We start from the raw sequence: 26,684 nt of genomic DNA on the forward strand, positions 1-26,684 counted from the left end.
TTAGGTTACTCACCTTCAGTTTTAAAACAATCTCTTTTTAGTATTTAAGATTGGATCTTGTTTATGTTGAAAACTTTTAAAACAATATCTTTTTAGTATTTAAGATTGGATCTTGTTTATGTTGAAAACTTAGTCTCAAACTCAGTTGAGATCTCATTGGCTAATATCTCTCAGCTTGGCTCAGCTGCTGGACGTGAAGAAGATGATGAGGGCTTGCGATACCCGCTAACCTCTTCTTAGTTCTCCCTCCTCTCTCTTTCCTCTCTCCTCCCCTGCTTCTCTCTCCTCTCCCTTCCCCCTCCTCCAAGAGTGACAGTAATTAAACTCACATTGTGGTGAAATCTCTTGGAGCCTCCTGCCCTTAGCTTTCTGTTGGGGAGGGAATGGTCTCTCAGCCAAAACACTGCATGCCCTCTAAGGCCAACACCCACTTCCTTTCTCAGACTCATTTTGACTTTGAGGAAGTGGTCCAGAGTAGTGGAAGGGCTTAGCGTCCTGTCTCCAGGAAGCCCTGATGGAAAGAGGCTCTCAGAACTTAGATTGTGGGGTACTTTGCGCTTTTGTCCTCAGTGAAAATTCTGGGACAACAGGAAAGTTGCCACCCAACATCGTTTCAACACACAAAAAATGAAAGGGGACCTAGATTGAGATGATATTTATAAGGGCGATACATAGGGTCCCTGAAATTCTGTCTTCCTCTCTTCATCCCTTTTTCAGTATCCTCCATACTTGAAAAGGAAGGGTTGGGGTCCAGTATAGGATGGGGTTTTAAAGACCCTTTATTAATCACAGAATGTGACGTCATTCTTTCCAGAGGTGAGACTGCTCCTTAAGGATAGATGTTTTTGAAATGGCTTCTTTGCTGTTGTCTGGACTCGACTACTTTACCAAATAGAACCGTCATTACTTTCCCTCTTTTTGGCAGTCTTTTTTGAGTTTGCATTATCGGTCTAACTGAAAGCGCCTGATTTCTAGGGCTGTTACTGCAGCACAGCAGAGTCTGCTCTTTAAATGGTCTGGCTTAGTGGTTTCTAACCCTTTTGATTATGAAAGCCACTGCTAAGTTTCCCAGAGCCTCACAAAAGTATTGTACTTTGGGTCTCTTTTGACTAGTCATATACTGAATAACAAAAATTTGGTAAATTGGTGAAGCCTTTAATTGGGCTTATTTTTAATTTATGAAATTATATCAGCACTTGTGCATATGTTAGACTTCTTTATCAGTTGAAGACAGTGCTTGGTGCAGTGTAGATTTATGGTGCCTTAGGAGTCCTCCCTCTGTCCTTGAAGTCCTAGACTCACAGCTTGGTAATGGTCCCAATAGACGATTCCTTTAAACAAAGAAAGAAGAGCCTGTAGTGTGACTGAATCTCCATCTTACAAGACTTAACAGTCTAAATGAAAACATCTAGGTTGAAAGTGTTTGTGTTTGCAGAGCATTTGTGTATGAGGGTTTTTTGGTGGATGTTTTCAAGGACTGATGAGGAAGCCATATGAGGGTTATTTCTCTGCTGAAAGGGTAGAGGCCAGGTCATCTGACCCACTGATTAAACTTGAAAAGGGAGAGTGTATCTTTTGTCACCTCAAAGGCCAGCTGTTTATTGAATTTCTCCACCCTGCAATTGTTTTACATATAGAATAGTTCCTGTAGAAAGATCCAACGTCTGCACAGGTCTATCCTGTTCTATGGCTGTGTTTACTAAAGTGAGTTCTGCACTTACATTCACATACTGCAAACTTGCACGTACGATGTAAGTGTACTTGTTACGTAGAGTTTTACCAAAACCATATTAGACTGTACTCTGAAGCATGTTTTGCATCTGACAAGTCAAGCTCATTCCTTCAGTATTAAGTCCCTCTTGGACCAGGCTCTAGCCTGTGTCCTGGTGATAAGGAGGTGAATGTCACAGAATTCCTATTTTCAATAAACTCACAGTCTGGAGAGGAAGACGATCATCAAAATAAATTTTGGCATGACATGTAATGATGAATATACAGAAGAGCTTGAGAGTCTCCAGGAAGAAGACCTGGCAACCTCTGGATGGAGGATGGGGATGGAAGATGAAGTGGTCTTCGAGAGATGTATCATGCGGCTCTGTCTGTATACCTGGAAAGGTTAGCCTAAGCATGGGGTGGGCGCTGGTTTCTTTTGCTGAGAAGTGTCTCAGAGAACCTCAGAGTAGCAGGAGGTCTTTGTGTTAGATTGGCCAGCTGTTTTCATTCCCCTGACCCCTCAGCATCAAAAAGTGCCAGTTGGACCCTGGGTTTTGCATTGGAATTAGTAAATAGATAGTTCATCAGAGTCATTGAAAAACCTCTTGTAGTCTGTCCCATGACAGCAAGGATGTTAATTCTGAAGCCTGGGCCATTTTCCATCCTGGGAATTATATGCTGCTCCTTCCTAAATTCCCATTGTGGTTTCAAATGAAGAGGCCATTGTTCACTTTCCTTCCTAAAAGAAGCAATATATTTAACTTCTGGCTCTTTGCCTGACTGATGGCGAGTTGATCTCTCTGAAGCCAACACCCGTGGCTTCCTATCAAGAGAAACACTGTGCCTCCATCTGATTTCCCCCTCGGGTTGAAGTTATTTAGATCCTACACCGGCTCAGTAGGAGGCTTGCCTGCCGTTATGTCCTACTAGGTGGTGACAGGGCCCTTGATTCCCTCCCCATGTTTAATAGAAATAAAAGACAGAGTCTTCGCACTTGAGAGCAGCTAGTTGTTCTCCCAAAGACTATTATAGGAATTTGAAAGCAAATGTCTCCTGTGAAAATTCTATGCTATTTTAGGACTTTGAAGCACAACACAAAAGAGTATCACTTTGTTGAGTAGTCTGGGTCCAGGCAGGTGTCCTAGAGCAGAAGTTTTCACTTATTTTTAAGCAACAAAATACTTTCTTTCCCAAATGAAATATCCTACAGAATTCAAATACTGAAGGGTTTCTCAGCCGTGGCATGCTTGGTATTTTGGGCCAGAGAATTCTTGTTGTGGACGCTGTTGTGTGTATTGTAAGATGTTTAGCAGCATCCCTGGCTTCTACCCTCTAGATGACATAAGCAGCACCCCACACCCTCTAGTTGTGACAACAAAAATGTCTCCAGACATTGCAAAATGTCCACTGGGGAGCAAGCTCACCTCCAGTTGAGAATCAATGCAATACAGTCTAGAAAACAGACTTTTCTTTTCTTTTCTTTTCTTTTCTTTTTTGAGATAGAGTCTAGCTCTGTCACCCAGGCTGGAGTGCAGTGGCACGATCTCAGCTCACTGCAACCTCCACCTCCTTGGTTCAAGCAATTCTCCCGCCTTAGCCTCCCGAGTAGCTGGGACTACAGGTGCACGCTGCCACACCCAGCTAATTTTTTGCATTTTGGCAGAGGCAGAGTTTCACCATGGTGCCCAGGCTGGTTTCAACCTCCTGAGTTCAGGTCATCTGCCGGCCTTGGCCTCCCAAAGTGCTGGGATTATAGGCGTGCGCCACTGTGCCCGGCCAAAAACAGACTTTTAAAAATGAAAGAATCCATGCTTTGGCAGTGGATTAAGTTTCTTCTTCAGAACTCTGCTAAGGGTCCCTGACTGGCAGTGTTTGAGACCTGGTGGGGCGTTCTGGGCTACATAGATCCACTATCTTAGAGGGATAAGTTGTCATTTTAAAAACCTGGGACATAGAGAACTTGTTATAAAAAAGGAGAAGAGCTAAAATTAGAGAAATCCACAAGTACTTTGAACCCACATGTACACTAAACATTTCTGTCTATGTATCTCCTCCTTACATTGTATACTTGGATGTGTAGCATAGGGAAAAGAGTCTATGGGTGGTGTCTGCCTTGCTCCTTATGTGTTGGGGTTTGGCTACCACAATTTGCCCTGTTTTGCCAGCGATGCCAGCTGAAAGCCTGTGACTCACAGCCCAGTGATACAGTCACCCTCACTGCACAAAAAAACTCAGCTTCCATGGGACTCAGAGGCACTGGCCCTGCTCATGGGCATTCCATGGTGAATGGGCCAGCACCTGCAGCCTCTTTCAACCAGACTGGCTGGTTGGAGCTTGGACCATGGTTGTTTCAAGGTGGATTTCTGTCCTTCTGCCCTTTGTACTAAGCGGGTCCTGTGTGCCTCTGTACGTGTGTGTGTGTGTGTGTGTGTGTGTGTGTGTGTGTGTGTGTGTACATGTGTCTGTGTCTGCTCTTCTCCTTTCAGAAGCCCAGGGCCACTCTGAATATTGGTTGTGTGAGGGATGCTGGGAGTTTGGCACATGCTACTCCTACTTGTTCGTCCCTAACTTAGGATGATGAAAGTGTTGTTGGAGCCTGTGCCACAGACAGAAAATGTACCTCCTTTATATGGGCATCAGTATAAACAAGAACAATACCACTACGTGAGTCACCCTCACCTGTGGGGAGGCGTGCTGGCTCAGGGAGGGAATTTGCTGCCCGAGGGTCTCAGTTTCAGTTTGTCTCCCCAGCAGACTCATCCTAACCTCATTCAGCAGCTCAAGTGCAGTGTGAATCAGTGGGTAGCTTGTGCCTAGCTAAAGGACTCTCTCCATGTTTTGTTTGTTAGGCTGCTTGTGAAGATCTCTGGGCACATACATCCATGTTTTATTTTCCCAAAAGGTCACATGACTGCTACAGTTATCCTTGGGAACAAATTGAGTAGGCACAACTCATTTCACTTCCAGAAATGTTTCAGGAGTCCTGTAGAGGTTTGCTTAGAGTTCCTAGAAGAGGCTAAGCATCAGTTGCAATATCCCTCTGTCACCCTTCTTTTCCCAAGTGCCACTGCCATGGGCCAGAGGAGTGGGTCACTTGCTTAGGAACTTGGGTAAGGGACCTGAAGCTCCCCGCCCACTCTGACCCTAGATGGGCTTTAAGAATAAAACAAAACCTTGTTAAAGATTTGAAATTAGTTTGATTTATGTTAATCTCTGGTGTGAATTATTGCTATTTGATAAGTACACAGAGCATTAAACTGAAAACAGCCTCAACACAGGTTACCACTGCTAATATTACATTATAGTAGCCATTATCTAGTAGTGCTTTCATCAGTGACCCCAGGTATATAATTGGCTCGTTTTGCAAGAAGAGTAGAGTTCCCAGGATGCTTTTCGTCCTTCATGGTTCCCTTATAAGTGACTGTATCTCCTGAGTTCTCTGCACTTTTGCCACCATTTGTTGTCAATATATTCAGCCAGTTTTAGGCAATGTTGATAGGGATGTGAAAACTAAACACTATGAAATAGAATGGACTTCATAGCTAGAAGTTGCAGAAAATATTCCTACATGTATAGATACCCTTTATATTGTACAAATTGCTCTTACGTGCATGCCCTTGCATAATCATCACAAGTCAGCCTTGTGACCTAGGCTCTCTCTTGGCCTTATCTTGAGAGAATTTATGGAATCTGATAATATCGCAGCCCTGTAGGAAAACTTTTCAGTGCCTTCCTATGATCTGTGGAGGCCTGTACTCCTCCTTCCCATCCTGGGCTGGTATTGACCTGCTTTTTAAATCTCATCTCCTACCGGACCTTCATATTCATGTAGTTCTAGCAATAATGTCCTACTTGTAGATACCTGAATGTGGCAAGCTGTTTTCTACTTCTCTTTGTTAATTTATGGAAACACCAATTCACTCATTTAGTCATTCACTGCTACTTACATGCTAGGCACTGGTAACATCCCCTAACCCCCTAGTCTAAGCAGACAGAGGTGGTGCTGTGTGATAAGAGCTTTAGTCTTGGTGCTAGGGGAGCTGTAAGGAGGGCACCCAGCTTTTACTTGAAGGGATTGGGGAGGCTTCTCTGGTAAGGCAACTCCTAAGTAAGTCATTTTAGTGGGAGGTGGATGGGAGAGTTAAGAGAGGAGAAGAAGAAAGAGATTAGGGCAGGTGTGGACCCCAGGTTAGACAGGCATGGAGGAGTGATAAGGTCTTGGTAGTGGGTAGTGCCAGATTCAGGTGTATAGTTTTAAGGACTTTGCCCTAAGGCCTGAAGGCAGCCATTCAATGTTTTTGTTTTTTGTTTTTTTGAGACAGGGTCTCACTCTGTCACCCAGGCTGGAATGCAATGGCACAATTGTGGCTCACTGCAACCTGGAACTCCTGGCCTCAAGTGATCCTCCAACCTCAGCTTCATGAGTAGCTGGGGCTATAGGCCTGTATTACCATGCCTAGCTAAACTTTTTGTTTTTTTGTAAAGATAGGGTCTCTATGTTGCCCAGGCTGGCATCAAACTCCTGACCTTAAGTGATCCTCTCTTTCTGCCCTGGCCTTCCAAAGTGCTGTGATTATAGGCATGAGTCACTCACAGTTCCTGGCCAATTAAATGCTTTTTAAGTAGGAGTATAGCAGGGTGCAGATTTCTGCAAAGCACCTTTCTAGGATATATCCATTCCCCTCATTCTCCCTCTAGAATTCTGCTGCTTAAGCTTTAGGTTCCATTCAGGCATCACTGTCTCTGCATGTGCTTCAGATTCCCCAGGCACCATCGGGTTCCCTCAGTCCCATAGCACTCTGGACATGCATATTGGAGATAAAGCAACAATCGGCTGTCCAGTTATCTATCTATCCTCCTAGACCACTGGTTCTCAGGGTTTAAAAGTGTAGATTCTTGGTTCCTGCCCCAGATATTCTTATTTATTTTGGGAGAGTCTAGGCATCCCCATTTTTTTTTAACAAGCAGAAGCATTGCAGCAGACTAATCTTATTGAGGGCCTGGTTTATACATTATGTGTGTGTGCACGCAGGCATGCACACACATACCCACATGCTTTATCTCATTGATGCTTATGTCTGTATTTCTTTTATTTTTATTTGTTTTCTTTTTTTTATTTCCTTTGATCCTGTCATTCAAATATCTATATTTCTTAAGAGTGCCTGGTATAAATTTGCTATGCTACACATATTTGATTGAATGAATCATGTTGCCCAGATTTATATGTGAAGATGTGTTGGAGTCTAAGTTAAAGTTCATAATTGATTCTGAGGCCAGGCCCTCTCACAGCATCACTCCTACACCACAGTTGCTACGTTGAGGTGGCCTTTGAGAAGCAGGCAGTCCCACTGAACCACAGTATTCTAGAGACTCAGAAATGGGGACAAAAGATCTTTAACTTGCATTTTATAATTTTCGATGGCACATCAGTATAATCTGCAAAGATAAACTAATAGGCTGGATATCAGACACTCATTATGACAGACCCTGGAGGATACAAAACTGTAAAATCTAGCTCTGATCTCCAAGACATTTTTGGTCTACTTGAGGGTAAAAGGCAAAAATACATAGGCATTTGAATGACTGTAACAGATCATGAAGGTTACCTGGAGTATTGTGCACAGAAGGGCAATAGAACAATGCAGTGACTGAGTAAGAAAGTTAGAGCATGCCATTAGCTGGAGTGGTCTGCAGATACCTTTGGATGAGGAAACACTTTTATGAGGTTTGGCTTTAGAAAAATGAGACATCATTCCAAGTGGGAGGAGTGACATGAGTGGAGTCCTGGCAGGAGATGGGGCATGAATGGAGAGGGCATCGGTTTGACAGGAACATAGGTTTCTTTGTGTAGGGGAGTGATGGTTGATACCTAGAACCGAGTGCTGGTTCAGGATTGGGAAGGCCTTAAATGATAGGTGAGACTATAGTACAGTTGGGGATGTTTGGCACATTCAGCAATGGAAAAGTCTGTTGTCCTCAACCCCAGATCCATTCACCTTATTAATTAAGGTAATGAATTTTTAAATATAAGATAATAACTGATATGGCTAGGCTTTGTGTTCCCACCCAAATCTCTTCTTAAATCGTAATCCCCAGGGATTGAGGGAGAGACTTGGTGGGAGGTGATTGGATCATGGGAGCAGTTTTTCCCATGCTGATCTGATGGTTTTATGAGGGACTCTTCCCCCTTCACTTCTCCCATATATTCTCTCTCTCTCACCTGCTGTCATGTAAGACATGTCTACTTCCTCTTATGCCATGATTGCAAGTTTCCTGAGGCCTCACTAGCCATGCAGAACTATGAGTCAATTAAACCTCTTTTCTTTATAAATTACCCAGTTTCAATATGTCTTTATAGCAGTCTGAGAACAGGCTAATACTGTAAATTGGTACTGATAGAGTGAGGTACTGATATAAAGATATCCAAAAATATGGAAGCAACTTTGGAGCTGGGTAACAGGCAGAGGTTGGAACAGTTTGGAGCACTCAGAAGAAGACAGGAAGCTGTGGGAAAGCTGGGAACTCCCTAGAGACTTGTTGAATGGCTTTGACCCAAATGCTGATAGTGATATGGATAATGAAGTCCAGGCAGAAATAGTTTCAGATGGACATGAGGAACTTCTTGGGTACTGGAGTAAAGGTGACTCATGCTATGCTTTAGTAAAGAGACTGGCAGCATTTTACCCACTAGAGATTTGTGGAACTTTGAACTTGAGAGAAATGATCTGAAATTTTGAACTTATTTTTAAAAGGGAAGCAGAGCATATAAGTTTGGAAAATTTGCAGCCTGACAATGCAGTAGAAAAGAAAAACCCATTTTCTGGGAGAGAAATTCAAGCCAGCTGCAGAAATTTGCATAAGTAACAAGGAGCCAAATGTTAATCGCCAAGACAGTGGGGAAAATGTTCCCAGGGCACGTGAAGGACCTTTGCAGCAGCCCCTCCTATCACAGGCCAGGAGACCTGGAAGGGAAAAACGGTTTCATGGGCTGGGCCCAGGGCCCCGTTGCTCTGTACAGCCTCAGAACTTGGTGCCCTACTTCCCAGCCACTTCAGTCATGGCTAAAATGGGTAAATGTTTTGAAAGTCAGCTCAGATGTTGCTTCAGAGGGTGCAAGCCCCAACCCTTGGTGGCTTCCATGTGGTGTTGGGCCTGCAGGTACACAGAAGTCAAGAATTGAGGTTTGGGAACCTCAACCTTGATTTCAGAGGATGTATGGAAACACCTGGATGTCCAGGCAGAAGTCTGCTGCAAGGGCGAAGCCCTCATAGAGAACCTCTGCTAGGACAGTGCAAAGGGAAAATGTGGGGTTGGAGCCCCCACACAGAGTCCCCACTGGGACACTGCCTAGTGGAGCTGTGAGAAGAGGGCCACCATCCTCCAGACCCCAGCAGATCAACTGAGAGCTTGTACTGGGCACCTGAAAAAGTCACACTCAATGCCAGCCTGTGAAAGCAGCTGAGAAGGGGATATACTCTGCAGAGCCACAGTGGTGGAGCTGCCCAAGGCTGTGGGAGCCCAACCCTTGTATCAGCATGACCTGGATGTGAGACGTGGAGTCAAAGGAGATCATTTTAGAACTTTAAGAGTTAATGACTGCCTCACTGGACTTTTGACTTGCATGGGACCTGTAACCCCTTTGTTTTGACCAATTTCTCCCATTTGGAATGGGTGTTCTTATCCAATGCCTATACCACCATTGTATCTTGGAAGGAACTAACTTGATTTTGATTTTACAGGCTTATAGATGGAAGAAACTTGCCTTGTCTCAGATGAGATGTTGGACTGTGAACTTTTGAGTTAACACTGAAATGAGTTAAGACCTTGACAGACTATTGAGAAGCCATGATTGGTTTTGAACTGTGAAAAGATATGAGATTTAGGAAGGTTAGGGCTGGAATTATATACTTAGGCTTTGCATCCCCACCCAAATCTCAGCTTGAATTGTAATCCCCAAATGTTGAGTAGAGACCTGGTGGGAGGTGATTGGATCATGGGGGGTGGTTTCCCTCATGCTGTTCTCATGATAGTGAGTGAGTTCTCACAAGATCTGATGGTTTTATAAGGGGCTCTTCCCCCTTCACTTCTCCCACACTCTCTCTGTCTTTCCTGAGGCCACGTAAAGCATGCCTGTTTCCCCTTCTGCCATGATTGTAAGTTTCTTGAGGCCTCCCCAGCCATGGGGAATTGTGAATCAATGAAACCTCTTTTCTTTATAAATTACCCAGTGGTGTAAGAACAGACTAATACAATAACTATATTCTCTTCTTTCTGGAGAGCCCCAGCCACACTTGACTTCCAGGTCAGTGGGAAACAGTCCAAGGTGCAACCTGGAACACGTTCATTTGGCTTTTTCATGCAGAGGAACATTTACATGTTCCTGCTTGTTCCTTCTACCCATGGCCTACACACACTGCCAAGCTGTTACATTCCCCGTTGTGCAATGTGTTTGCCATCACCTTCAATGAAAACAATTTTTTAAATGTCAGAATTATTTTCTTAGTTATTAATCCCAAACACAGACACCAGAAACATGATCCAGAATAAAGCTTTCAGTTCACGTTGACCTTGTCATTGCTGAAGCAAGACTCTTAGCTTTTTCACAAATATGGACAAAACTCGGTAGGAATGTTTTCATCACAAACATCACTTCCTAATAATTCTTTGATCTAATGTAATTTCTCCTTAGTCTTGGATGGTAATTTTGCCCAGGAAAGTCCAAGGGGTCTTATGTGAAGACTTCTGTTTTGTTTAGTATTTGCCACAAATACAGGGAGGAGAAAGTTTTCTGTAATTCATACAGCTTTACATTAGAAGGCTACAGCTTATTTTAAAATAGTTTCTGTTCAAAAATTTTTCACCTACAATTATAGTGTGAAATGCCTTGTCCTTGTGTTCACAGAGAAATTTTCTCATACAACTACAAGAAAATGTGGAAAGTTTTGTCTGAGGAAATTCAACTCTTTCGTCTCTCATGATTTACTGCTTCAGGAATGCAGTTTACCAAAGTGGATTAGAAACTGTAATGGGGAAATACGTGCACTCATTGAAAGTAGTTGTCGACAAAAAGAATCAAACTCTGTAAAATATTTAAAGAGGTTTATTCTGAGCCAAATATGAGTGACCATGGCCCAAGGCACAGTCTCAAGAGATTCTGAGAACATGTGCCCAAGGTGGTTGGGTTACAGTTTGATTTTATACATTTCAAAGGGACATAAGACATCAGTCAATACATGTGAGGTATACATTGGTTCAGTCTGGAAAGGCAAGACAACTTGAAGCAAGGGGTGGGGAGTTGTGTGGGGGAGGGTGCTTACAGGTTAAAAGTGGATTCAAAGATTTTCTTATTGGCAATTGGTTGAAAGAAGTAAATTCGTATCTGGAGACTTAGAATTAATAGAAACGAGTGTCTGGGTTAAGCTAAGGGGTTGTGGAGACTGAGATTCTTACTATGTAGATGAAGTCTCAGAGGTGTCAGCCCTTAGAAGCAATAGATGGCAAAAGTTTCCTATATAAACCTAGCAAAGTTGCCAGACTCAACAGTTATCTCTTTAGGATTGGGAGGGCCTGGATGGGGAAAGATCTCATTATGTTAATAGAGATTCTTTACAGATGCAAATTTTTCTCCACAAAAGATGGCTTTGTGGGGGTCATTTCAAAATATGGCAAATAAACATATTTTGAGATAAAATATTTTGATTTTCTTCTTTGGTTGTTTTGTTTCTTTGTTTTTGAGACAGGGTCTCACTCTCTCTCCCAGGCTGGAGTGCAGTGGCATGATCATGGCTCACTGCAGCTTCAACCTCCTGGGCTTAAGTGAGGTGATCCTCCTGCCCCAGCTGCCCAAGTATCTGAGACTACAGGCATGTACCATCATGCCCACTAATTTTTTTTTTTTTTTTTTTGAGACAGAGTCTTGCTCTATCACCAGGCTGGAGTGCAGTGGCGTAATCTCAGCTTACTGCAACCTCCGCCTTCCAGATTCAAGCGATTCTCCTTTCTCAGCCTCCTAAGTAGCTGTGATTACAGGCACGCACCACCACACCCAACTAATTTTTGTATTCTTAGTAGAGATGGGGTTTCACCATGTTGGCCAGGATGGTCTTGATCTCTTGACCTTGTGATCTGCCCACCTCAGCCTCCCAAAGTGCTGGGATTACAGGCATGAGCCTCGCGCCTGGCCTACCCACGAATTTTTGTATTTTTGCAGAGACAGAGTTTTATCATGTTACCCAGGCTGGTCTCAAACTCCTCAAGTGATCCACCTGCCTTAGCCTCCCGGAGTGCTGTAATTACAGCCATGAGCCACTACACCCAGCTGTTACCTTCTTTATCTATTATGTGATGCTAGCCAGGTGTGATGGCTCACATCTATAATCCTAGCACTCTGGGATACTGAGGCAGGTGGATTGCTTAAGACCAGGAATTGGAGACCAACCTGGGCAACATGGTGAAACCTCATCTCCACACACACACAAAATATATATATATATATATCACGTGATGCTATACCAGAGGCAGGTTGAGTTGGTATTTTTGTAGAGACAGGATTTCACCATGTTACCCAGGCTAGTCTCAAACTCCTGGGATCAAGCAGTCCACCTGCCTCAGCCTCCCAAAGTGCTAGGATTGTAGGTGCTCTGCACTCCAGCCTGGGAGGCAGAGTGAGATGCTGTCTCAAAAACAAAACAAAACAAAAAAAACAAGAAAATTAACACTAAAATAGAGATCCTAAAACCGACAGAACAGACCCTTTGTAACAATAAGGGTCTGTTCTGTCGGTTTTAGGATCTCTATTTTAGTGTTAATGCTGATCAGTTGAGTCTAAACTCCAAAAGGGAGAGGATCTAATGGGCATGTCTGACTCCCTGTTTGCGTCATGGCTTTAACTAGTTTTTCAGGTTTTTGTTTTTGAATCCACTTCGTTGAGAAGGGGTCCATTCAGTCAGTAGGGGAGCTTAAAATTTTATTTGTGGTTTACAAAGTGAAGAGGCTTTCCTCTTTAAGTCCTCACCCTGTAACCAGTCTATAACAGATGCTGAGGTTAGCTTAAACTTGCTTATCGTCTGATTTGAGTCTGGAGTGGTTTGTTGTAGGCCTGCCCTTATCAAAATAGGTTTTGTGGTAATTGATCCACTTTACTTCTATGTCTGAGTAAAGCTTTAAGCTTGCCCTTAAACACCAAAAGTGCTTTAGTGGGAGCTCTTATTTTGGGAAAATGAAAAATTTCTGTGTCTGTCAATCACAGAAAGCATCCCCCACTGGTTTGATTCTGAAATTCAGTCATTGCATATAAAAGTTAAAAACAATTTGTTTTTCTGTGGCTAGCTTTTACTCTGTCTCTTTAAAATACCTTTTTTGGAGGAGAGGTGGAGCAAGATTTGAGTAACTATTGTTTTTTCTTTTTTTGCTTAGATGGTTTAAAGAATTCTGCATGCCATAGTTGACATTCCACCATTATCCTGTGTTCCACATTCAAGGCCAAAGGTTAAAAATAAGTTCTTAAAGGAAGCAAAATTAAAGCAAGAGGGAATTATCTCTTAATTGTTTCAGAGACTTCTACCATTTTACATGAGTTTCTGCTGGTCTGGAGAGTAGAAGGAAGCATGAAAGCTTTCATTCCTTGCAAATCAAGTGAAACTGGCTCCTACCCTCTTCTTCAATAGAAATATGAAACTCTGAGAAAAAGTAGACTGGAAGACCAGAAAGGGCACAGATTTTTGTACCCTTTTCATCAGGATTACTATGTTCATATTATGGAACCAGTTTGTAAGCTTTGGGTAACAACTTAAATAGAAACCTATAGAACTGAGGCAACCTGTTTCTCAAAGACAGATGGTGAACAAATGTTTATAAATGCTGTCAGAGAGCATGTGCTTGCCCACTGTTTTTTGTCTTAGCAATCAAAGGAGGATTTGAGGAATTTCTTTTGAAAATTAGAGTCTCTACAGTAACTGAGTACATTACTTTCAAATAATGGAGAATAGTCACACCCATTGTTTTCAGGGCCTCAGGGAATCCTAGAATGTGTGTCCTGTGGACCGTGTAGTAGTTGGCTAGTTATAGGAGCAGTTGCTAAGATCAAATCTGTTTCAGTTAATAAAGAACTTGACAATGAAACTAACAAGACTCATTCTAAAGAGGCCAAGAAAATAAAATAAAAATCCATATTTACTAGGAATTGTAAATAGAGAGGAAGCAGAAACAATGCAATTTGAATTATCTTATTAAAATTTTAAAATATTAAAATTTAGTTTATCTTACTCAGCTAGAGATGGTATAAAAACTTGGCAGAAGTGTGATTTTTGTCTATCTGCTGGCCAGAATAATGCTATATACATGGAATTTTGTAGGTTTTATTCTTCTACCCCCCATCTTCCAATATGTATATAGAAAAAGTAAATATGATCCCTAATCTCTCTAAAACCTTCTTTACCTTTAGTCTAGACATACATAGTCTTGGGCAAAGAGTTCTCAGGTAAGTTCCATGGAATCAAAAGTTGAGGCATATGTTGCTTTTCTCAACAGGAAAAACAGTGACTGTGTCCCCTTAAATAAACAGCTATACAAGAAAGTCATGATTCAAATGAAAGACAGTCTTTCATTTTGAAAATGAGCAAAAGATTTGAACAGACATTTCTCAAAAGAAATATGAATGAGCAATACACACATAAAAACATGCTCAGCAATTTTAGGCTTTAGGGAAATGCAAATTAAGACCACAGTGAGATACTACTAGAAAGGCTAAAATGAAAAAGACCAACAACACTAAATGTCGGTGAGATTATGGAGCACTAGAACTTTTTGTATTTTTAATGGAAGTTCAAAATGTACAACCACTTTGAAAAATGGTCTGGCAGTTTCTTACAAAACTAAACAGACCATTACCTTGTGACCCAGCAATTCTTATCTTAGGCATTCACCCAAGAGAAATGAAGCATATCTCCATGAATAGAAAGCAGATGCCAGCCATGGTATGATTTTGAGCAGCTGGTAGAATAAGAGAATAGGGACTGTATCTGGACTTGCTGCTAGAGTAGTTAGGCAGATATGAGCAGGGCAAGAGAGGCCCCCTCTTCCCATGGGAATGTCAGGCAACCATCAGGTAATGGTCAGGTGGTTGTTAAAGTGTATCTCTAACATACTATCATAGCTAGCACCAGGGAAAGGCAGGCTCCCGATAGATAGAAAACACCTGAAGTTGGTAATCAGCAGCTTCCTTCTTTTTATTTTTTTGAGACAGGAGTCTGACTCTGTCACCCAGGTTGGGGTGCAGTGGCACAATGTTGGCTCACTCAACCTCTGCCTCCCAGGTTCAAGCGATTCTCCTGCCTCAGTCACCTGAGTAGGTGGGACTACAGGTACGTGCCACCACGCCCAGCTAATTTTTTTGTATTTTTAGTGGAGACAGGGTTTCACCGTGTTAGCCAGGATGGTCTCCATCTCCTGACCTCGTGATCTGCCCACTTTGGCCTCCCAAAGTGCTGGGATTACAGGTGTGAGCCACCGTGGGCCAATCAGCAGCTTCCTCATACGATCTGAAGAATGGGATGAGTGACCTTAAACATGCACACTAAGAGGCAAAATGTTGGCGTTTAACTGGTATATGACCTTCCTTTAGGACTCAATTGGTAAGGGAAAACTGCCTCAAATGAGCATGCGTAGAACTTCAGTGAACACCCTGCACATGCCACCCCTCCCGAGTGCTAGCAGGCCACTGCACATGTGGACAGCCCACCCCAAGGAAAAATCAAGTGAGGAGAGATGCAGACCTCAGCACCATGCCAATTGTGTGAAACTCACAAGTCAAGGGTCGGACAGGTCCTTGGATCTCTCAAGTTGCCCACTCGGCCCTCTTCCACGTGTACTTTGCTTCCTTTCATTCCTGTTTTTGAGCTTTTTAATAAATGTTCACTCGTGTTCTAAAACTTGCCTTGGTCTCTCACTCTACCTTATCCTGTCTGGCCAAATTCTTTCCTCCAAGGAAGCAAGACTCGAGTTGCTGTAGACCCATATAGATTCACTGCTGCTAATGCTGTCATGTGGATTTTATTTTAGAGTGTTCTAGAATGAATGCTTAGAGAAGGGAATGTAATCCTAGACACCACTCAGCTCTGCAACAATATAGCTGTGCAGTAATGAGTAAATGCTGTACGTTTATTTTAAAGCTCTGTTACTGAATATATACAAATATAAGACTGTTATATTTTTCTGGAAAATCTTTTATTATATGATCACTTCTTTTTATTTCTAGTAATTTTTTTTCTCTTACAGTGTATTTTATCTGATTTTAATGTGGCCACATTGCATTTCTTTTGGTTAGTATTGCCTTGATTTGGATCTTCTTTCATTCATTTACCTTCTGCTCTTTCTACCTGTGTCTTAGATTTGTGCCTTATGAACAACAGGCGGTTAGATTTTGATTTCCCTTTTTTTTTTTTTTGAGATGGAGTCTTGCTCTGTTGCCCAGGCTAGAGTGCAGTGGTGCCATCTCAGCTCACTGCAACTTCTGCCTCCTGGGTTCAATTGATTCTCCTGCCTCAGTCTGCTAAGTACCTGAGACTACAGGCACGCACTACCATGCCTGGCTAATTTTTGTATTTTTAGTAGAGACGGGGTTTCACCATGTTGGCCAGGATGGTCTTGATCTCTTGACCTCGTGATCCACCCGCCTCGGCCTCACAAAGTGCTGGGATTATAGGCGTGAGCCACTGCGCCTGGCCTGGATTTCCTATTTTTAAAAGTTTATTGAGATTCTCCCTCTACCACTGTCTCTACCAATTCCGTTTTTCCCCACCTCTATTGGTTTGGAAGATAGACCTCACTCTCTCTCTTTTTTTGAAGTGATTACACTTGGAATTTTAGCATGTCTAAATGTAACGAAGTCTAAAGTTAGCTACCACTTTATCCTCATACTGAGCAACCTAAGGATGTTAGAATGTTTTTACCTCCAATCACTTTCCTCCTGGCTTATGTGCAATTCTTTGGTATTTTTTTATGTATTTTTGTTTTTCTTTTGAAGCTCCATTAACTAGACATTATTACTTATTTCATCATTCTTTGTTTATATTTACCTACATGTTTATAATTTTTTTAACATACCATTTTCTTGTATAACTCAGACCTTCCCTGGAGGAACATTTCCCTCCTGCTTCAAGTACATTCTTTAAATTTATTTACTGAAAGTATTTGGTAGTGAACTATCTCAGTTTTCTTTATTTTGTCCTCATTCTGGAAAGCTAGTTTCTTATTTTATTTTTTTAATAGACACAGGTTCTTGCTTTGTTGCCCAGGCTGGTCTTAAACTGCTGGCTTCAAGCAATCCTCCTGCCTCGGCTTTCCAAAGTGCTGGGATTACAGGCATGAGCCACCGCTCCCAGCGTTTCACTGGGAGCGTGGACTCTTAAGAGCTAGAAGGAACTTCACTGATTATTTGACTCAGCCTTTTCGATTTCCAGAAAAGCCTTCCACCACGCTCAGAAAGAATATATGACTTCCAGGGTCCCTGCTGGTAATGATTTCTTAGCCTGATACTGAAGATACCCCCTTGTCCTGGTTCCTTTTGTCCCGAAGCTAGGATCCTCAACATCTGTCACATTACCCTGTGGGAACCCTATCAGAGAAGTTGGTTTTCTAGTTGTTCCCCAACATAGTTTCCCTGGGCTGTGTCATTCCTCCCAGGTAGAGTGTCCTCTCCAAACTTCTCTACTTACCTTAGTTTAAGTACTACTCTTCTGTCGTGGAGCCTTTCCTGACTACTCCAGCCTATGGGGGTCTTTCCCTGCTCCTCACCCTGTAGATGGCACTTAGCTTGAGTGCTTGATGCTTTTTATCTCTTTAGAGCTTATTTCTCCAACTAGGGAATGCAGTGCATCTGAGTCAGTGGTCTTGATCACACACCCATCTGTGAATAATTTTTGAGCATGGACTCCAAATATATTTCATTATAAATGTCATATTTATATAGGACCATTATAAACACCATAAAATATACACAAGATTTTAGTGAAGAAGATGAGAAACGAATAAGTGGAAGATCTAGTAGCTCTTTGTGCAGCGCAGCCTAGTGATCTGAGAACCTTGGAGTACTCTTCCCTGTACTGCTTGGTGCTGTCAGCTCTAGTATAGAGTAGACAAATTCTGTAAGTACCATATTGGAGGTTGATGGCATGGGTGTTAAGGTGATTAGGTCAGAAGGTGAATATCAAGAATTCCTTGACTTTTATTTTCTCTTAACTCTGGGCATTGGTACATAATGTTTACTCTTCTGGCAACACTCTTCCCCATTTTTCCTGCTTCAGATCCCTTTGCCTTGTTCTGAAACCTTCACTAGCTCATAGTTTTATCCTGCCCTTCCACACTCCCATGGAAACTTTTACTGCACATAATGATAGCCATGCACAGTGTAGCTCCAGCATTAGATAGATGTTCAGTTGAAGGCATTACTGTATCTTGTTCACCATTATACCCCTACATCCCACCAGTATTCCCAACTTAGTCAGTGTTCAAAAACTGTCAATTGAAGAAGCATATGATGGAGAGGGAAGGATTGGTTAGGTGTCCTTACAGCCTATATTGAGACCATGGTCATAGCAAAATATTATCTGCCACTCGATGCCCAAAATGGGGCAAAATACCTGATTTCCCCTGAAGTGGCTTGTGAATTGCATGACAACCTAGGGTTGAGAGGTCTGTTGCTTCTTGTTTTTCAGTGGGAACCCTCACAGTTTGTTGAACTGTAGCATATTTAGATTGGGTGGCTACTAGATTATGATAGGCCTCTGGATTAACTTGGAAATATCCAGACTTAATGTTAATATGGTGTATTGGGCTGGTACCAAAATTTCCAGAAGATGCAGGCATTGTTCATGGTTTTCACCCAGCTATTTCAAATATTCTTATATATATACCTTTACTTTCCTTAGAAAATTACAAACACTTAAGGATGACACTGGATTATTACAGTAATAGAGAAAAAACTCTTTGAATGAATTTTACGAAAAGAGAATCCATTTGTCCTTGACTAGTAGAATGTTCTCTTTCTGGTAGCAAAGGGACAACACTGGGTCATAGAGGAGGGAATTTATTGCAAATCCAAAAATCTGCTTTTCTTAGAGGTTTCAATCCTCATCACTACCAAAACTATGTTTATACTGTTTTAAAAACAAAGTTAATTTTTTTCTTCTAAGTTTTATTTTGTTCCTGTTTAATTTAAGGCATAATAGAATTATGAAAAAACAAGTAAAACCAACCTAGCAGCCAGGATAATACGCTTCTAAGTTGTTAGCTTCTGACAAGGAGTAATCACGTAAGGTAAATGACATCTGATTAAAGTAGCTGTCTTCATGATCATGGCTCACTGAAGCCTTGAAATCTTGGGCTCAAGTGATCCTTCTGCCTCAGCCATCTGAGTAGCTGGAACCACATGTGCATTCTCCCATGCCTGGCTGATTTTCTAAAACAGTTTTGTAAAGATGGGATCTTGCTACATTGCCCAGGCTGGTCTTAAACTCCTGGTCTCAAGCAATTCTCCACCTCAACCTCCCAAAGCCTGTTATGTCAGGTATGAGCCACCATGCTTGGCATTTTAATTTTTTAATTATTATTTTTAATAATCTTTCTTTCTTCTTTTTTTTTCTTTCTGAGACAGGGTCCTATTGTGTCACCTAGGCTGAAGAGCAGTGGCATGATCACGGCTTACTGCCATCTTGATTGCCCAGGCTCAAGCGATTCTCCTACTTCAGCCTCCCAAGTAGCTGGGACCACAGGCATGTGCCATCAGACCTGGCTAACTTTTTATTATTTTCAGAGACGAGTTCTCGCCATGTTGCCCAGACTGGTTTTGTATTCCTGGCCTCAAGTGATCTCCCCACCTCAGCATCCTAAAGTCCTAAGATTATAGGTGTAAACCACCATGACCCCCTTTTCCTTTTTCTTTTTTTCCCCTTTATTTCTTCTAAAAAAGGTGGGGGGATACATGTACAGAATATGCAGGTTACATAGGTATACACGTGCCATGATGATTTGCTGCACCTATTGACCCATCCTGTAAGTTCCCTCCCCTGACTCCCCACCTCTTTAAGAAAAAAAAAAAAAAACGTCAAAAAAAGGCGGCCAAGGTTCAAAGCTCTCACCTTGGTTTTGTGACAAAAGGTGATTAATCTTTGGTGTTGGATTTTGAATTAGTGTGTTTACAGTGAGCAACTATATAGCAGTTTTTGTTTTTGTTTTTGTTTTTGTTTTTGTTTTTGAGACGGAGTTTCACTCTTGTTACCCAGGCTGGAGTGCAATGGCACGATCTCGGCTCACCGCAACCTCCGCCTCCTGGGTTCAGGCAATTCTCCTGCCTCAGCCTCCTGAGTAGCTGGGATTACAGGCATGCGCCACCATACCCAGCTAATTTTTTGTATTAGTAGAGATGGGGTTTCACCATGTTGACCAGGATGGTCTCGATCTCTTGACCTCGTGATCCACCCGCCTCGGCCTCCCAAAGTGCTGGGATTACAGGCTTGAGCCACCACGCCCGGCCAGCAGTTTTAAAAATCATGTTGAATCAGAAACACAAGGGAGGCAGCAGAGCTTTCGTTCCGCCATGTACTTGGAAATGACTCGGCAGCATACTCCTCATGGCTAATATCCTTTAAGATTTTTTCAAAATCATGAAACTAGAACTTGAGAGCTTAAAAGGACTTTAGAAGGCTACCAGTGGATAAGAGAGAAAAAAAATATCAAAAGGGAAATGCAATAAGCCAAACGAAAGGGCAGGATTCTTTTAGTTCTCAGCAGGAAACACATGTTTATCTGGAAAAGATTTTGGTTGGACAGTCTTTTTTGTGAGGAAGGAAGACCAACCTGGGCTTGGAGGCTGGAGTGGGGGTAGAGAGAACAGTCGCTGAGCTTCAAGTAAATGAGAAAAATACACAGATTTTTAAACAGAGGAGCCCTGCTTTCACCGGGATCATGTGATCGTGCTGTCAGCTTACTTTTAAGTTGTGCTGTATACATACTTTATGAAATATGATTAAATGGTAACTTTAGTATTAGTGGCTACAAGAACAGAAACAGTAACTTTTAAAAAGATATGGAAAGATGTTTTGGGTAAAAAGTAGTTGACTGTGCAACACATAGAGTGTGACACACATCATTAATTTAAGACTGTAGCTATAGAGTATATATTTGTCATGTTCACCAGGATTTTCCGTGATTATTGATGTAACAATATTTATGATTTGTAAAAAGAAACTCTTCATGATAGTTTTCTGTATCACTTACATTTTGCATAGTGATCATTACATTGTCTCTATAAAGAAGGACAACAATAAATCAAAAAGAGAGATCTTACATGGTGCCTGCGCCCTGACAGCTGAGACCACATCATAGCTACGTTGTTCCCTTACATTGCGCTTACATTACATTTAAAAGATTATCAGGAGGACAGAGGCTCATGAATGACACATGTTCTCTCCAGTTAAATTTAGTAATGGAGAATCTGAAAAAAAATTCCAGGTAATTAAAAAATGTTTATATTTTCAAGTCTATAAAACCAGGATAGATTATCTCATTTAAGCTTGCAGTTGACAATAATACCATTTTGAGATGTTTTTCAGATAGGATGACAGTGAGAGTCATAGTGGCCTTGCACCTCCACATTATCCAACCCAAATGTGATGGAACGGAAACACTTTTTCTCATCATCCTGACAAGTGGTGATGATCCATTGAGGAATGTTTAATTTTCATGTATTAAAAAATAAAGAAGTTCTGACCTACTATTAGTGAAAAAATACAAACAAAACACCAGAAAGGAAGAACGGAGAAGTGGCAGCTAAAAGCCTATTTACAGATGACATCAATAGAGGAAAATGAAATATTTGTAGAATCACAGCAAGAGAATAGGAATTCTGAACATTTTTGCAGAAGGGAACTGTAGAATTCTTGCAATTGGTAATAGGACAGGAGGGAATTTCCATTATTATGTGTGCAGAAAGGAGTAGACACAGTGATAGTTGAAGATTATTATTGTAAACATTTTCTACTTTTCTTCACCTTGAAGAAGCCTACGGAAAGCATATATGGCATAGCTGGGCACAGGGGTTCATGCCTGTAATCCTAGCACTTTGTGAGGCCAAAGGGAGATCACCTGAGCCCAGGAGTTTGAGACCAGCTGGGGCAACATAGTGAGACCCCAACTCTACTTGTGATTTTTTAAAACCACATATGGTCATAAAATTTCAATGAGAAATCAGGACCAGGGTAAGTGTAAATACATTACTATAGCAGATGCTCTGGATGCCCCACCCATATTTCCTCTTATCCCACAAAAGCAAGCTGGAAATGCTGGAAAATTAATACCCTCCCTCCCCTGAAGCAGCCAACAGCCAGTGATGAATGGGAGCCAGAGGATAAATAACCCAACTTCCTCACCCCCTGAGGGTGTTCTACCGGGTCCTTGAAATTCCTGACAGGAATTGAGCTTTGGTTGCCCACCCTGGAAACCTGCTCAGTAATATACTTATTGTTGGTTTCCTTCCTTTCCCTGTCTCACTTCTGTAATCCTCTGGTGCGTCTGGGGATTCCTTCCTGAATAAACTACTAGTAACTAAGTCCCTGTCTTAAACTGTGCTCCTGGGGGAATCCAAAGGAGGACAGGTGTAGACAGAGTACAAAAGGTATTTTAAAATGGCAGCAGGGCCAGGCATGGTGGCTCATGCCTGTTATCCCAGCACTTTGGGAGGCTAAGGTGGGTGGATGACCTGAGGTCAGGAGTTCAAGACCGTCTGGCCAACATAGTGAAACCTCGTCTCTACTAAAAATACAAATTATTAGCCAGCAGTCCTCCTGCCTCAGCCTCCTGAGTAGCTGGGATTACAGGCACCTGCCACCATGCCTGACTAATTTTAAACACGAAAACCTTTTGTTGCAGTCTTTGTCACAGGTGCTGGCACAGAATTCCTGGTACCTTCTCCCTGATCTAATTCACCAAGTTCTCCTTCCTCTTTTCCAAAGACTACTAATCTGGAAGTCTCACTAGTTAGTCAGAGGACTAGACCTGCAACTCCTGTGATTTCTTCACTCAGTGCCCATGTCACTGTCACCCAGTGGTGGTGTGTGCTTGTTGTAACTACCCATTTAAATTAGGCATTGGCTTAACACATGTTCTCATCTCTGTTTATGTCGTTACTGTCTCAAGGATTATATAATCATTCTTTATGCATCATTCTTTTTGCAGGTAGTTGCTTATTCAGTTTTTTTGATGATGTTAAGCAAAATTCTCTTGCTACCTTACCTCGTTATCTTCCGGGGATATATTTTACAGACATAAACCACATAGTGTTTTCTGGTTCTTTCTTGATGAGGTTTTTCTGTTTGTTTTTCTCACGGCTGTTTCCTCCCATGTGTACAAATGATAAAACAAATTATCTCAGGAAGAAGAAAGAAGACATTTGATAGTATACCCGGTAGTTCTACAATAGTCAACAGAGTCTGGTGTCCTTACTTCTGTCATTGGCTGCTTGACCTCGCTTAACCTTCCTGTTAGTTTCTGTTTCCTCACTGGAAAATTTATTACTTTCCAGAGATACCAGGAGAACTGCTGTTAATAAAGGGCACAGTGCAGGGTGCATGGAAGAGATTCTAGTGTCAGTTCTAGCACAAGCTATCTAAATGTGTCTCGGACACATTAATTTCTCTAGGCCTCAATTTCCTGGGTATTCATTCTTCTTCTAGACAACTAGACAATTGAATTGAAAGTCCTTTCTATCAGCCAGGTGTGGTGGCTCATACCTGTAATCTCAGCAGTTTGGGAGGCCGAAACAGGAGAATCACTTGAGCCTAGGAGTTCCAGACCAGCCTGAACAACATAGCAAGACCCTGTCTCTTAAACAAAAAAAATTCTTTCTATTCCTAGAACTCTATGGTCATGTGAAGTAAGGGTTTTCACAGTTATGCTAGGTAAGTTACTACCTGTCAGGTACTTTTCTAAGTATGCTGTACGTATTAACTTATCAAGTCCTCAAATGGCCCTGTGAGGAACATACTCTTTATGTTCTATAGCTGAGGAAACTGAAGCATAGGATGTTAAACAACTTGCTCAAGGCCAGTGAGCTCATAAGAGGAGAAGCAGTCTTCACACCCCAGGCTCCGGATTCCGCAGCCTCAACCACCAAACTCTCTTATCCGTTGTCATATAGAAAGCCGTTCTGTCTTCTCCGTGTAACACCTTAAAGGTAAGCCACAGGTCTTGGTAAACCACAGTGCTTTTGCTATTAGGCAAATTAAACTTGAGTTAAATCGTATTTTACACCGAATCAAAGTTATATTCTCTGTGCATTTTATGCCAGTAATTCTGGAAACTAAAAAGTTCTATGCCAGAAATTTTCTCTGATTTAATTTGCTTACAGTCATTTTAAAAATGAGGAGGTGTGATCCATGCTTTTGCCCCGTGTTGGAATGTTTTAGAAGCACTTTCAAATATATACTTCTGCTGCTGAAATATAAAACCATAAATTCAGGCAAATAGAACAAAAGACCAAAGAGGGTGAAGTATTTACTGTTTTTGAGATAAAGTTAAAACAGTTTACAGAATCACAGCAAGAGAATAGGAATGCTCAGAGCCAGCCTCTTCCACAGAAGCCTCGCGTGACCAACACAAGTTTCAGTTCAGCGCAACTTTTTGCAAATGAAAACTTGCCCTGGGGTCGTTTGGTGACTCCTGGTCACTTGTGCTTTCTAAAGTTCTCAAAGCAAGCATGGAATGACAGTCCAGTTTTGTGACATATAATTTTAGTTCAGAAGAGATGGGTTTTTAGTTTAAAATAGTTCAACTTCATTGTATTTGATCTAATTATTCTGCACTCTGTGGATGGGTGGCTTTTCAAGACCCACTCCTGGAGAGACAGATCAGGACTCCAGGCCTGCACCCCTCTGGAGAATGGAATGTGAATTTTCGTGCTGGGGCACAGAGCCAGCTTCTTATTTATTTAGAGCCATTGGGCACCCAAGGAGCCAAACAGAAGTTATGATGCAAGTTTTGGCTGCAAAGCATGTTAGGGTTGCCTGACATGTCTAACTAAAATATGATCTGAGAGATTTCTCAAAGCTCTGGTTGATTTAAGCACCGTAGGATTCAATGGGTTTTTTGTTTTTTGTTTTTTAGTCCTTTTAACTCAGTCCTAATTAAACAAAAGCCGGTGCAAACAATGAGGAAGTTCCCTCCTCGTTCTGACGGTGAAGTGGGGTTGGAGTCTGTGGGCAGGGGAAGGGTGCAGTAGGAGGGCTGTTTCCTCTTGTTCATGGCAGCAATCTAGAACATGGTGACAGTGAAAGCCATTGGAAGCCATAGGGGCCCCAGTTTTCTTTATGTGACCAAATGTCTTGCAAAGCCCCAAGTGTATGTGTAGGTGCATGAGTGTGTATGTTTGTTTTCTAAACAAAGAGGCACATGTGATAAATTATATAAAAGGGAAGAGTAGTGTTTGTCCATGTCCCATATGAATGTGCTTGGGAAGTGCTTGGGGCAGGAGCGAAAGCGACACGGCACCAGGTCGTGAGAGAAGAGATTGAGGTGCGCTCTAAGGCTGCTGTGGGAACAGGTGGGTAGCATGTCACCTGACTTTAGGATTTGGGAGAGGTTGCTCAGGCTCTGAGGCAGATAGGTTAATTTCACTATTAATGGTTGGATGAAAAGAGGGAAGGGCAGTTTAGGAAGGTCAAAAGGCAAGAGCAAAGGCGGCAAGAAATGATTGGCATGGTGGATAGCTACAAGAAGCTTTTTCCTAAATCCTCCTCTAGTTATAAAGAATCAACTAGAAAATTTGTAGGTCATGCAACTGCAGTGGCAATAGCTGTTGAGGAAAAAAAAAAAGGATTCAATTCATGAAATACTAAACATGCAAGTGAACTGGCATTTTAACCAGCCTTTGTAGTATTAAGGGATTAAATAAGTAAATTCTTGGTAATTAGATCCCCAGGGAGAACTTAATTTACATCTAGGTATGATAAGTGTTTACTATTAATAATTCAATACAAGTTTTGCTTTGGCCAGTATTAAGCTGGGTCTCAGGTTGGTGATAACAGAGGCTAGATACAGAGTGTTACCATTAGTCTAATTTTGTCATCTGCCAGCAAAGGAATGTTAAAATCTGTTCACTTTGTGGTTTCTAAATGACTTCTAGAAGTGTCATGCGTGGAAGAGGGCAGTAGAGTGTAGTAACTTCTGTTCTTACACAGTCCTTAGAACCTGTCAGGATTATTGGTCATGACATTATTCCCACAGGGCTGACGACAGGGGCATCTTCATCTTCTTGAGACATATGGGAAACCTAAGAAGGAAAGTCATTAGGCTGTTTGCCAAAGATTACACATACCTCCAAACAGAAACTGAGGCAGGTATAATTTTAACTGTGCTGGAACCTCTGAAGATATTGGTGTCTTAGCCAAATTCATTTTGATATTTCTGCATTTCACTCTTTGAGATCTATTGTATAGACTCTAATTTCTTTGACAGGTATTGTCACATTGGTCTCCAAGAAAATTATTAATGAAATAACTACATATTTTTCTTTCTTTTCCCTTTATTTTATTTTATTGGAGAGAGGGTCTTTCTCTGTTGCCCAGCTGGAGTGCAGTGGTGCAATCATGGCTTATGGTAGTCTCAACCTCCTGGGCTCAAATGATCCTCCTTAGTAGCTGAGACCATAGGTTCACATCCAGCTATATTCTTTTTCTTTTTCTTTTGTTTTCTTTTTGTTTTTTCTTTTTTGTAGAGAAGGAGTTTCACTATGTTGTGCAGACTGGTTTCCAACTCTTAGGTTCAAGTGATCTTCCACTTCTGCCTCCCAAAGTTTTGGAATTAAAGATGTGAGCCACTGCGCTTGCCCTAAATAACCATTAACCTAAATAACCATTTTTTTTTAATGCTGCGATGTGCCTAGCTTTGTGCTAAGCTCTTTGAATGTGTTACCTGATTCAGTC

At 41.8% G+C, this 26,684-nt stretch overlaps 1 protein-coding gene across 3 annotated transcripts in view; it reads left to right on the plus strand.

Annotated features, from left to right (window-relative positions):
- The window catches only part of PRKCH (protein kinase C eta), a 237,209-nt gene that overhangs the window by 93,774 nt on the left and 116,751 nt on the right, over positions 1-26,684 (plus strand). Inside the window, exons 2-3 of one of the 3 annotated variants that reach the window (XM_064374911.1) lie at positions 23,766-23,938; positions 25,987-26,099. The exons of 1 other annotated variant lie outside the window; for it this stretch is intronic. In XM_064374911.1, coding sequence (XP_064230981.1) covers positions 26,024-26,099 — 76 coding nt within the window. In that variant the 5' untranslated portion in view covers positions 23,766-23,938; positions 25,987-26,023. The remainder of the gene's footprint in view (positions 1-23,765; positions 23,939-25,986; positions 26,100-26,684) is intronic. One more of the 3 variants, XM_064374910.1, reaches the window with a different exon arrangement.

The sequence above is a fragment of the Aotus nancymaae genome, unplaced genomic scaffold, assembly GCF_030222135.1.
Source record: "Aotus nancymaae isolate 86718 unplaced genomic scaffold, 86718_ANA_hifiasm-v0.15.2.pri h1tg000011l, whole genome shotgun sequence".
NCBI lineage: Eukaryota > Metazoa > Chordata > Mammalia > Primates > Aotidae > Aotus > Aotus nancymaae.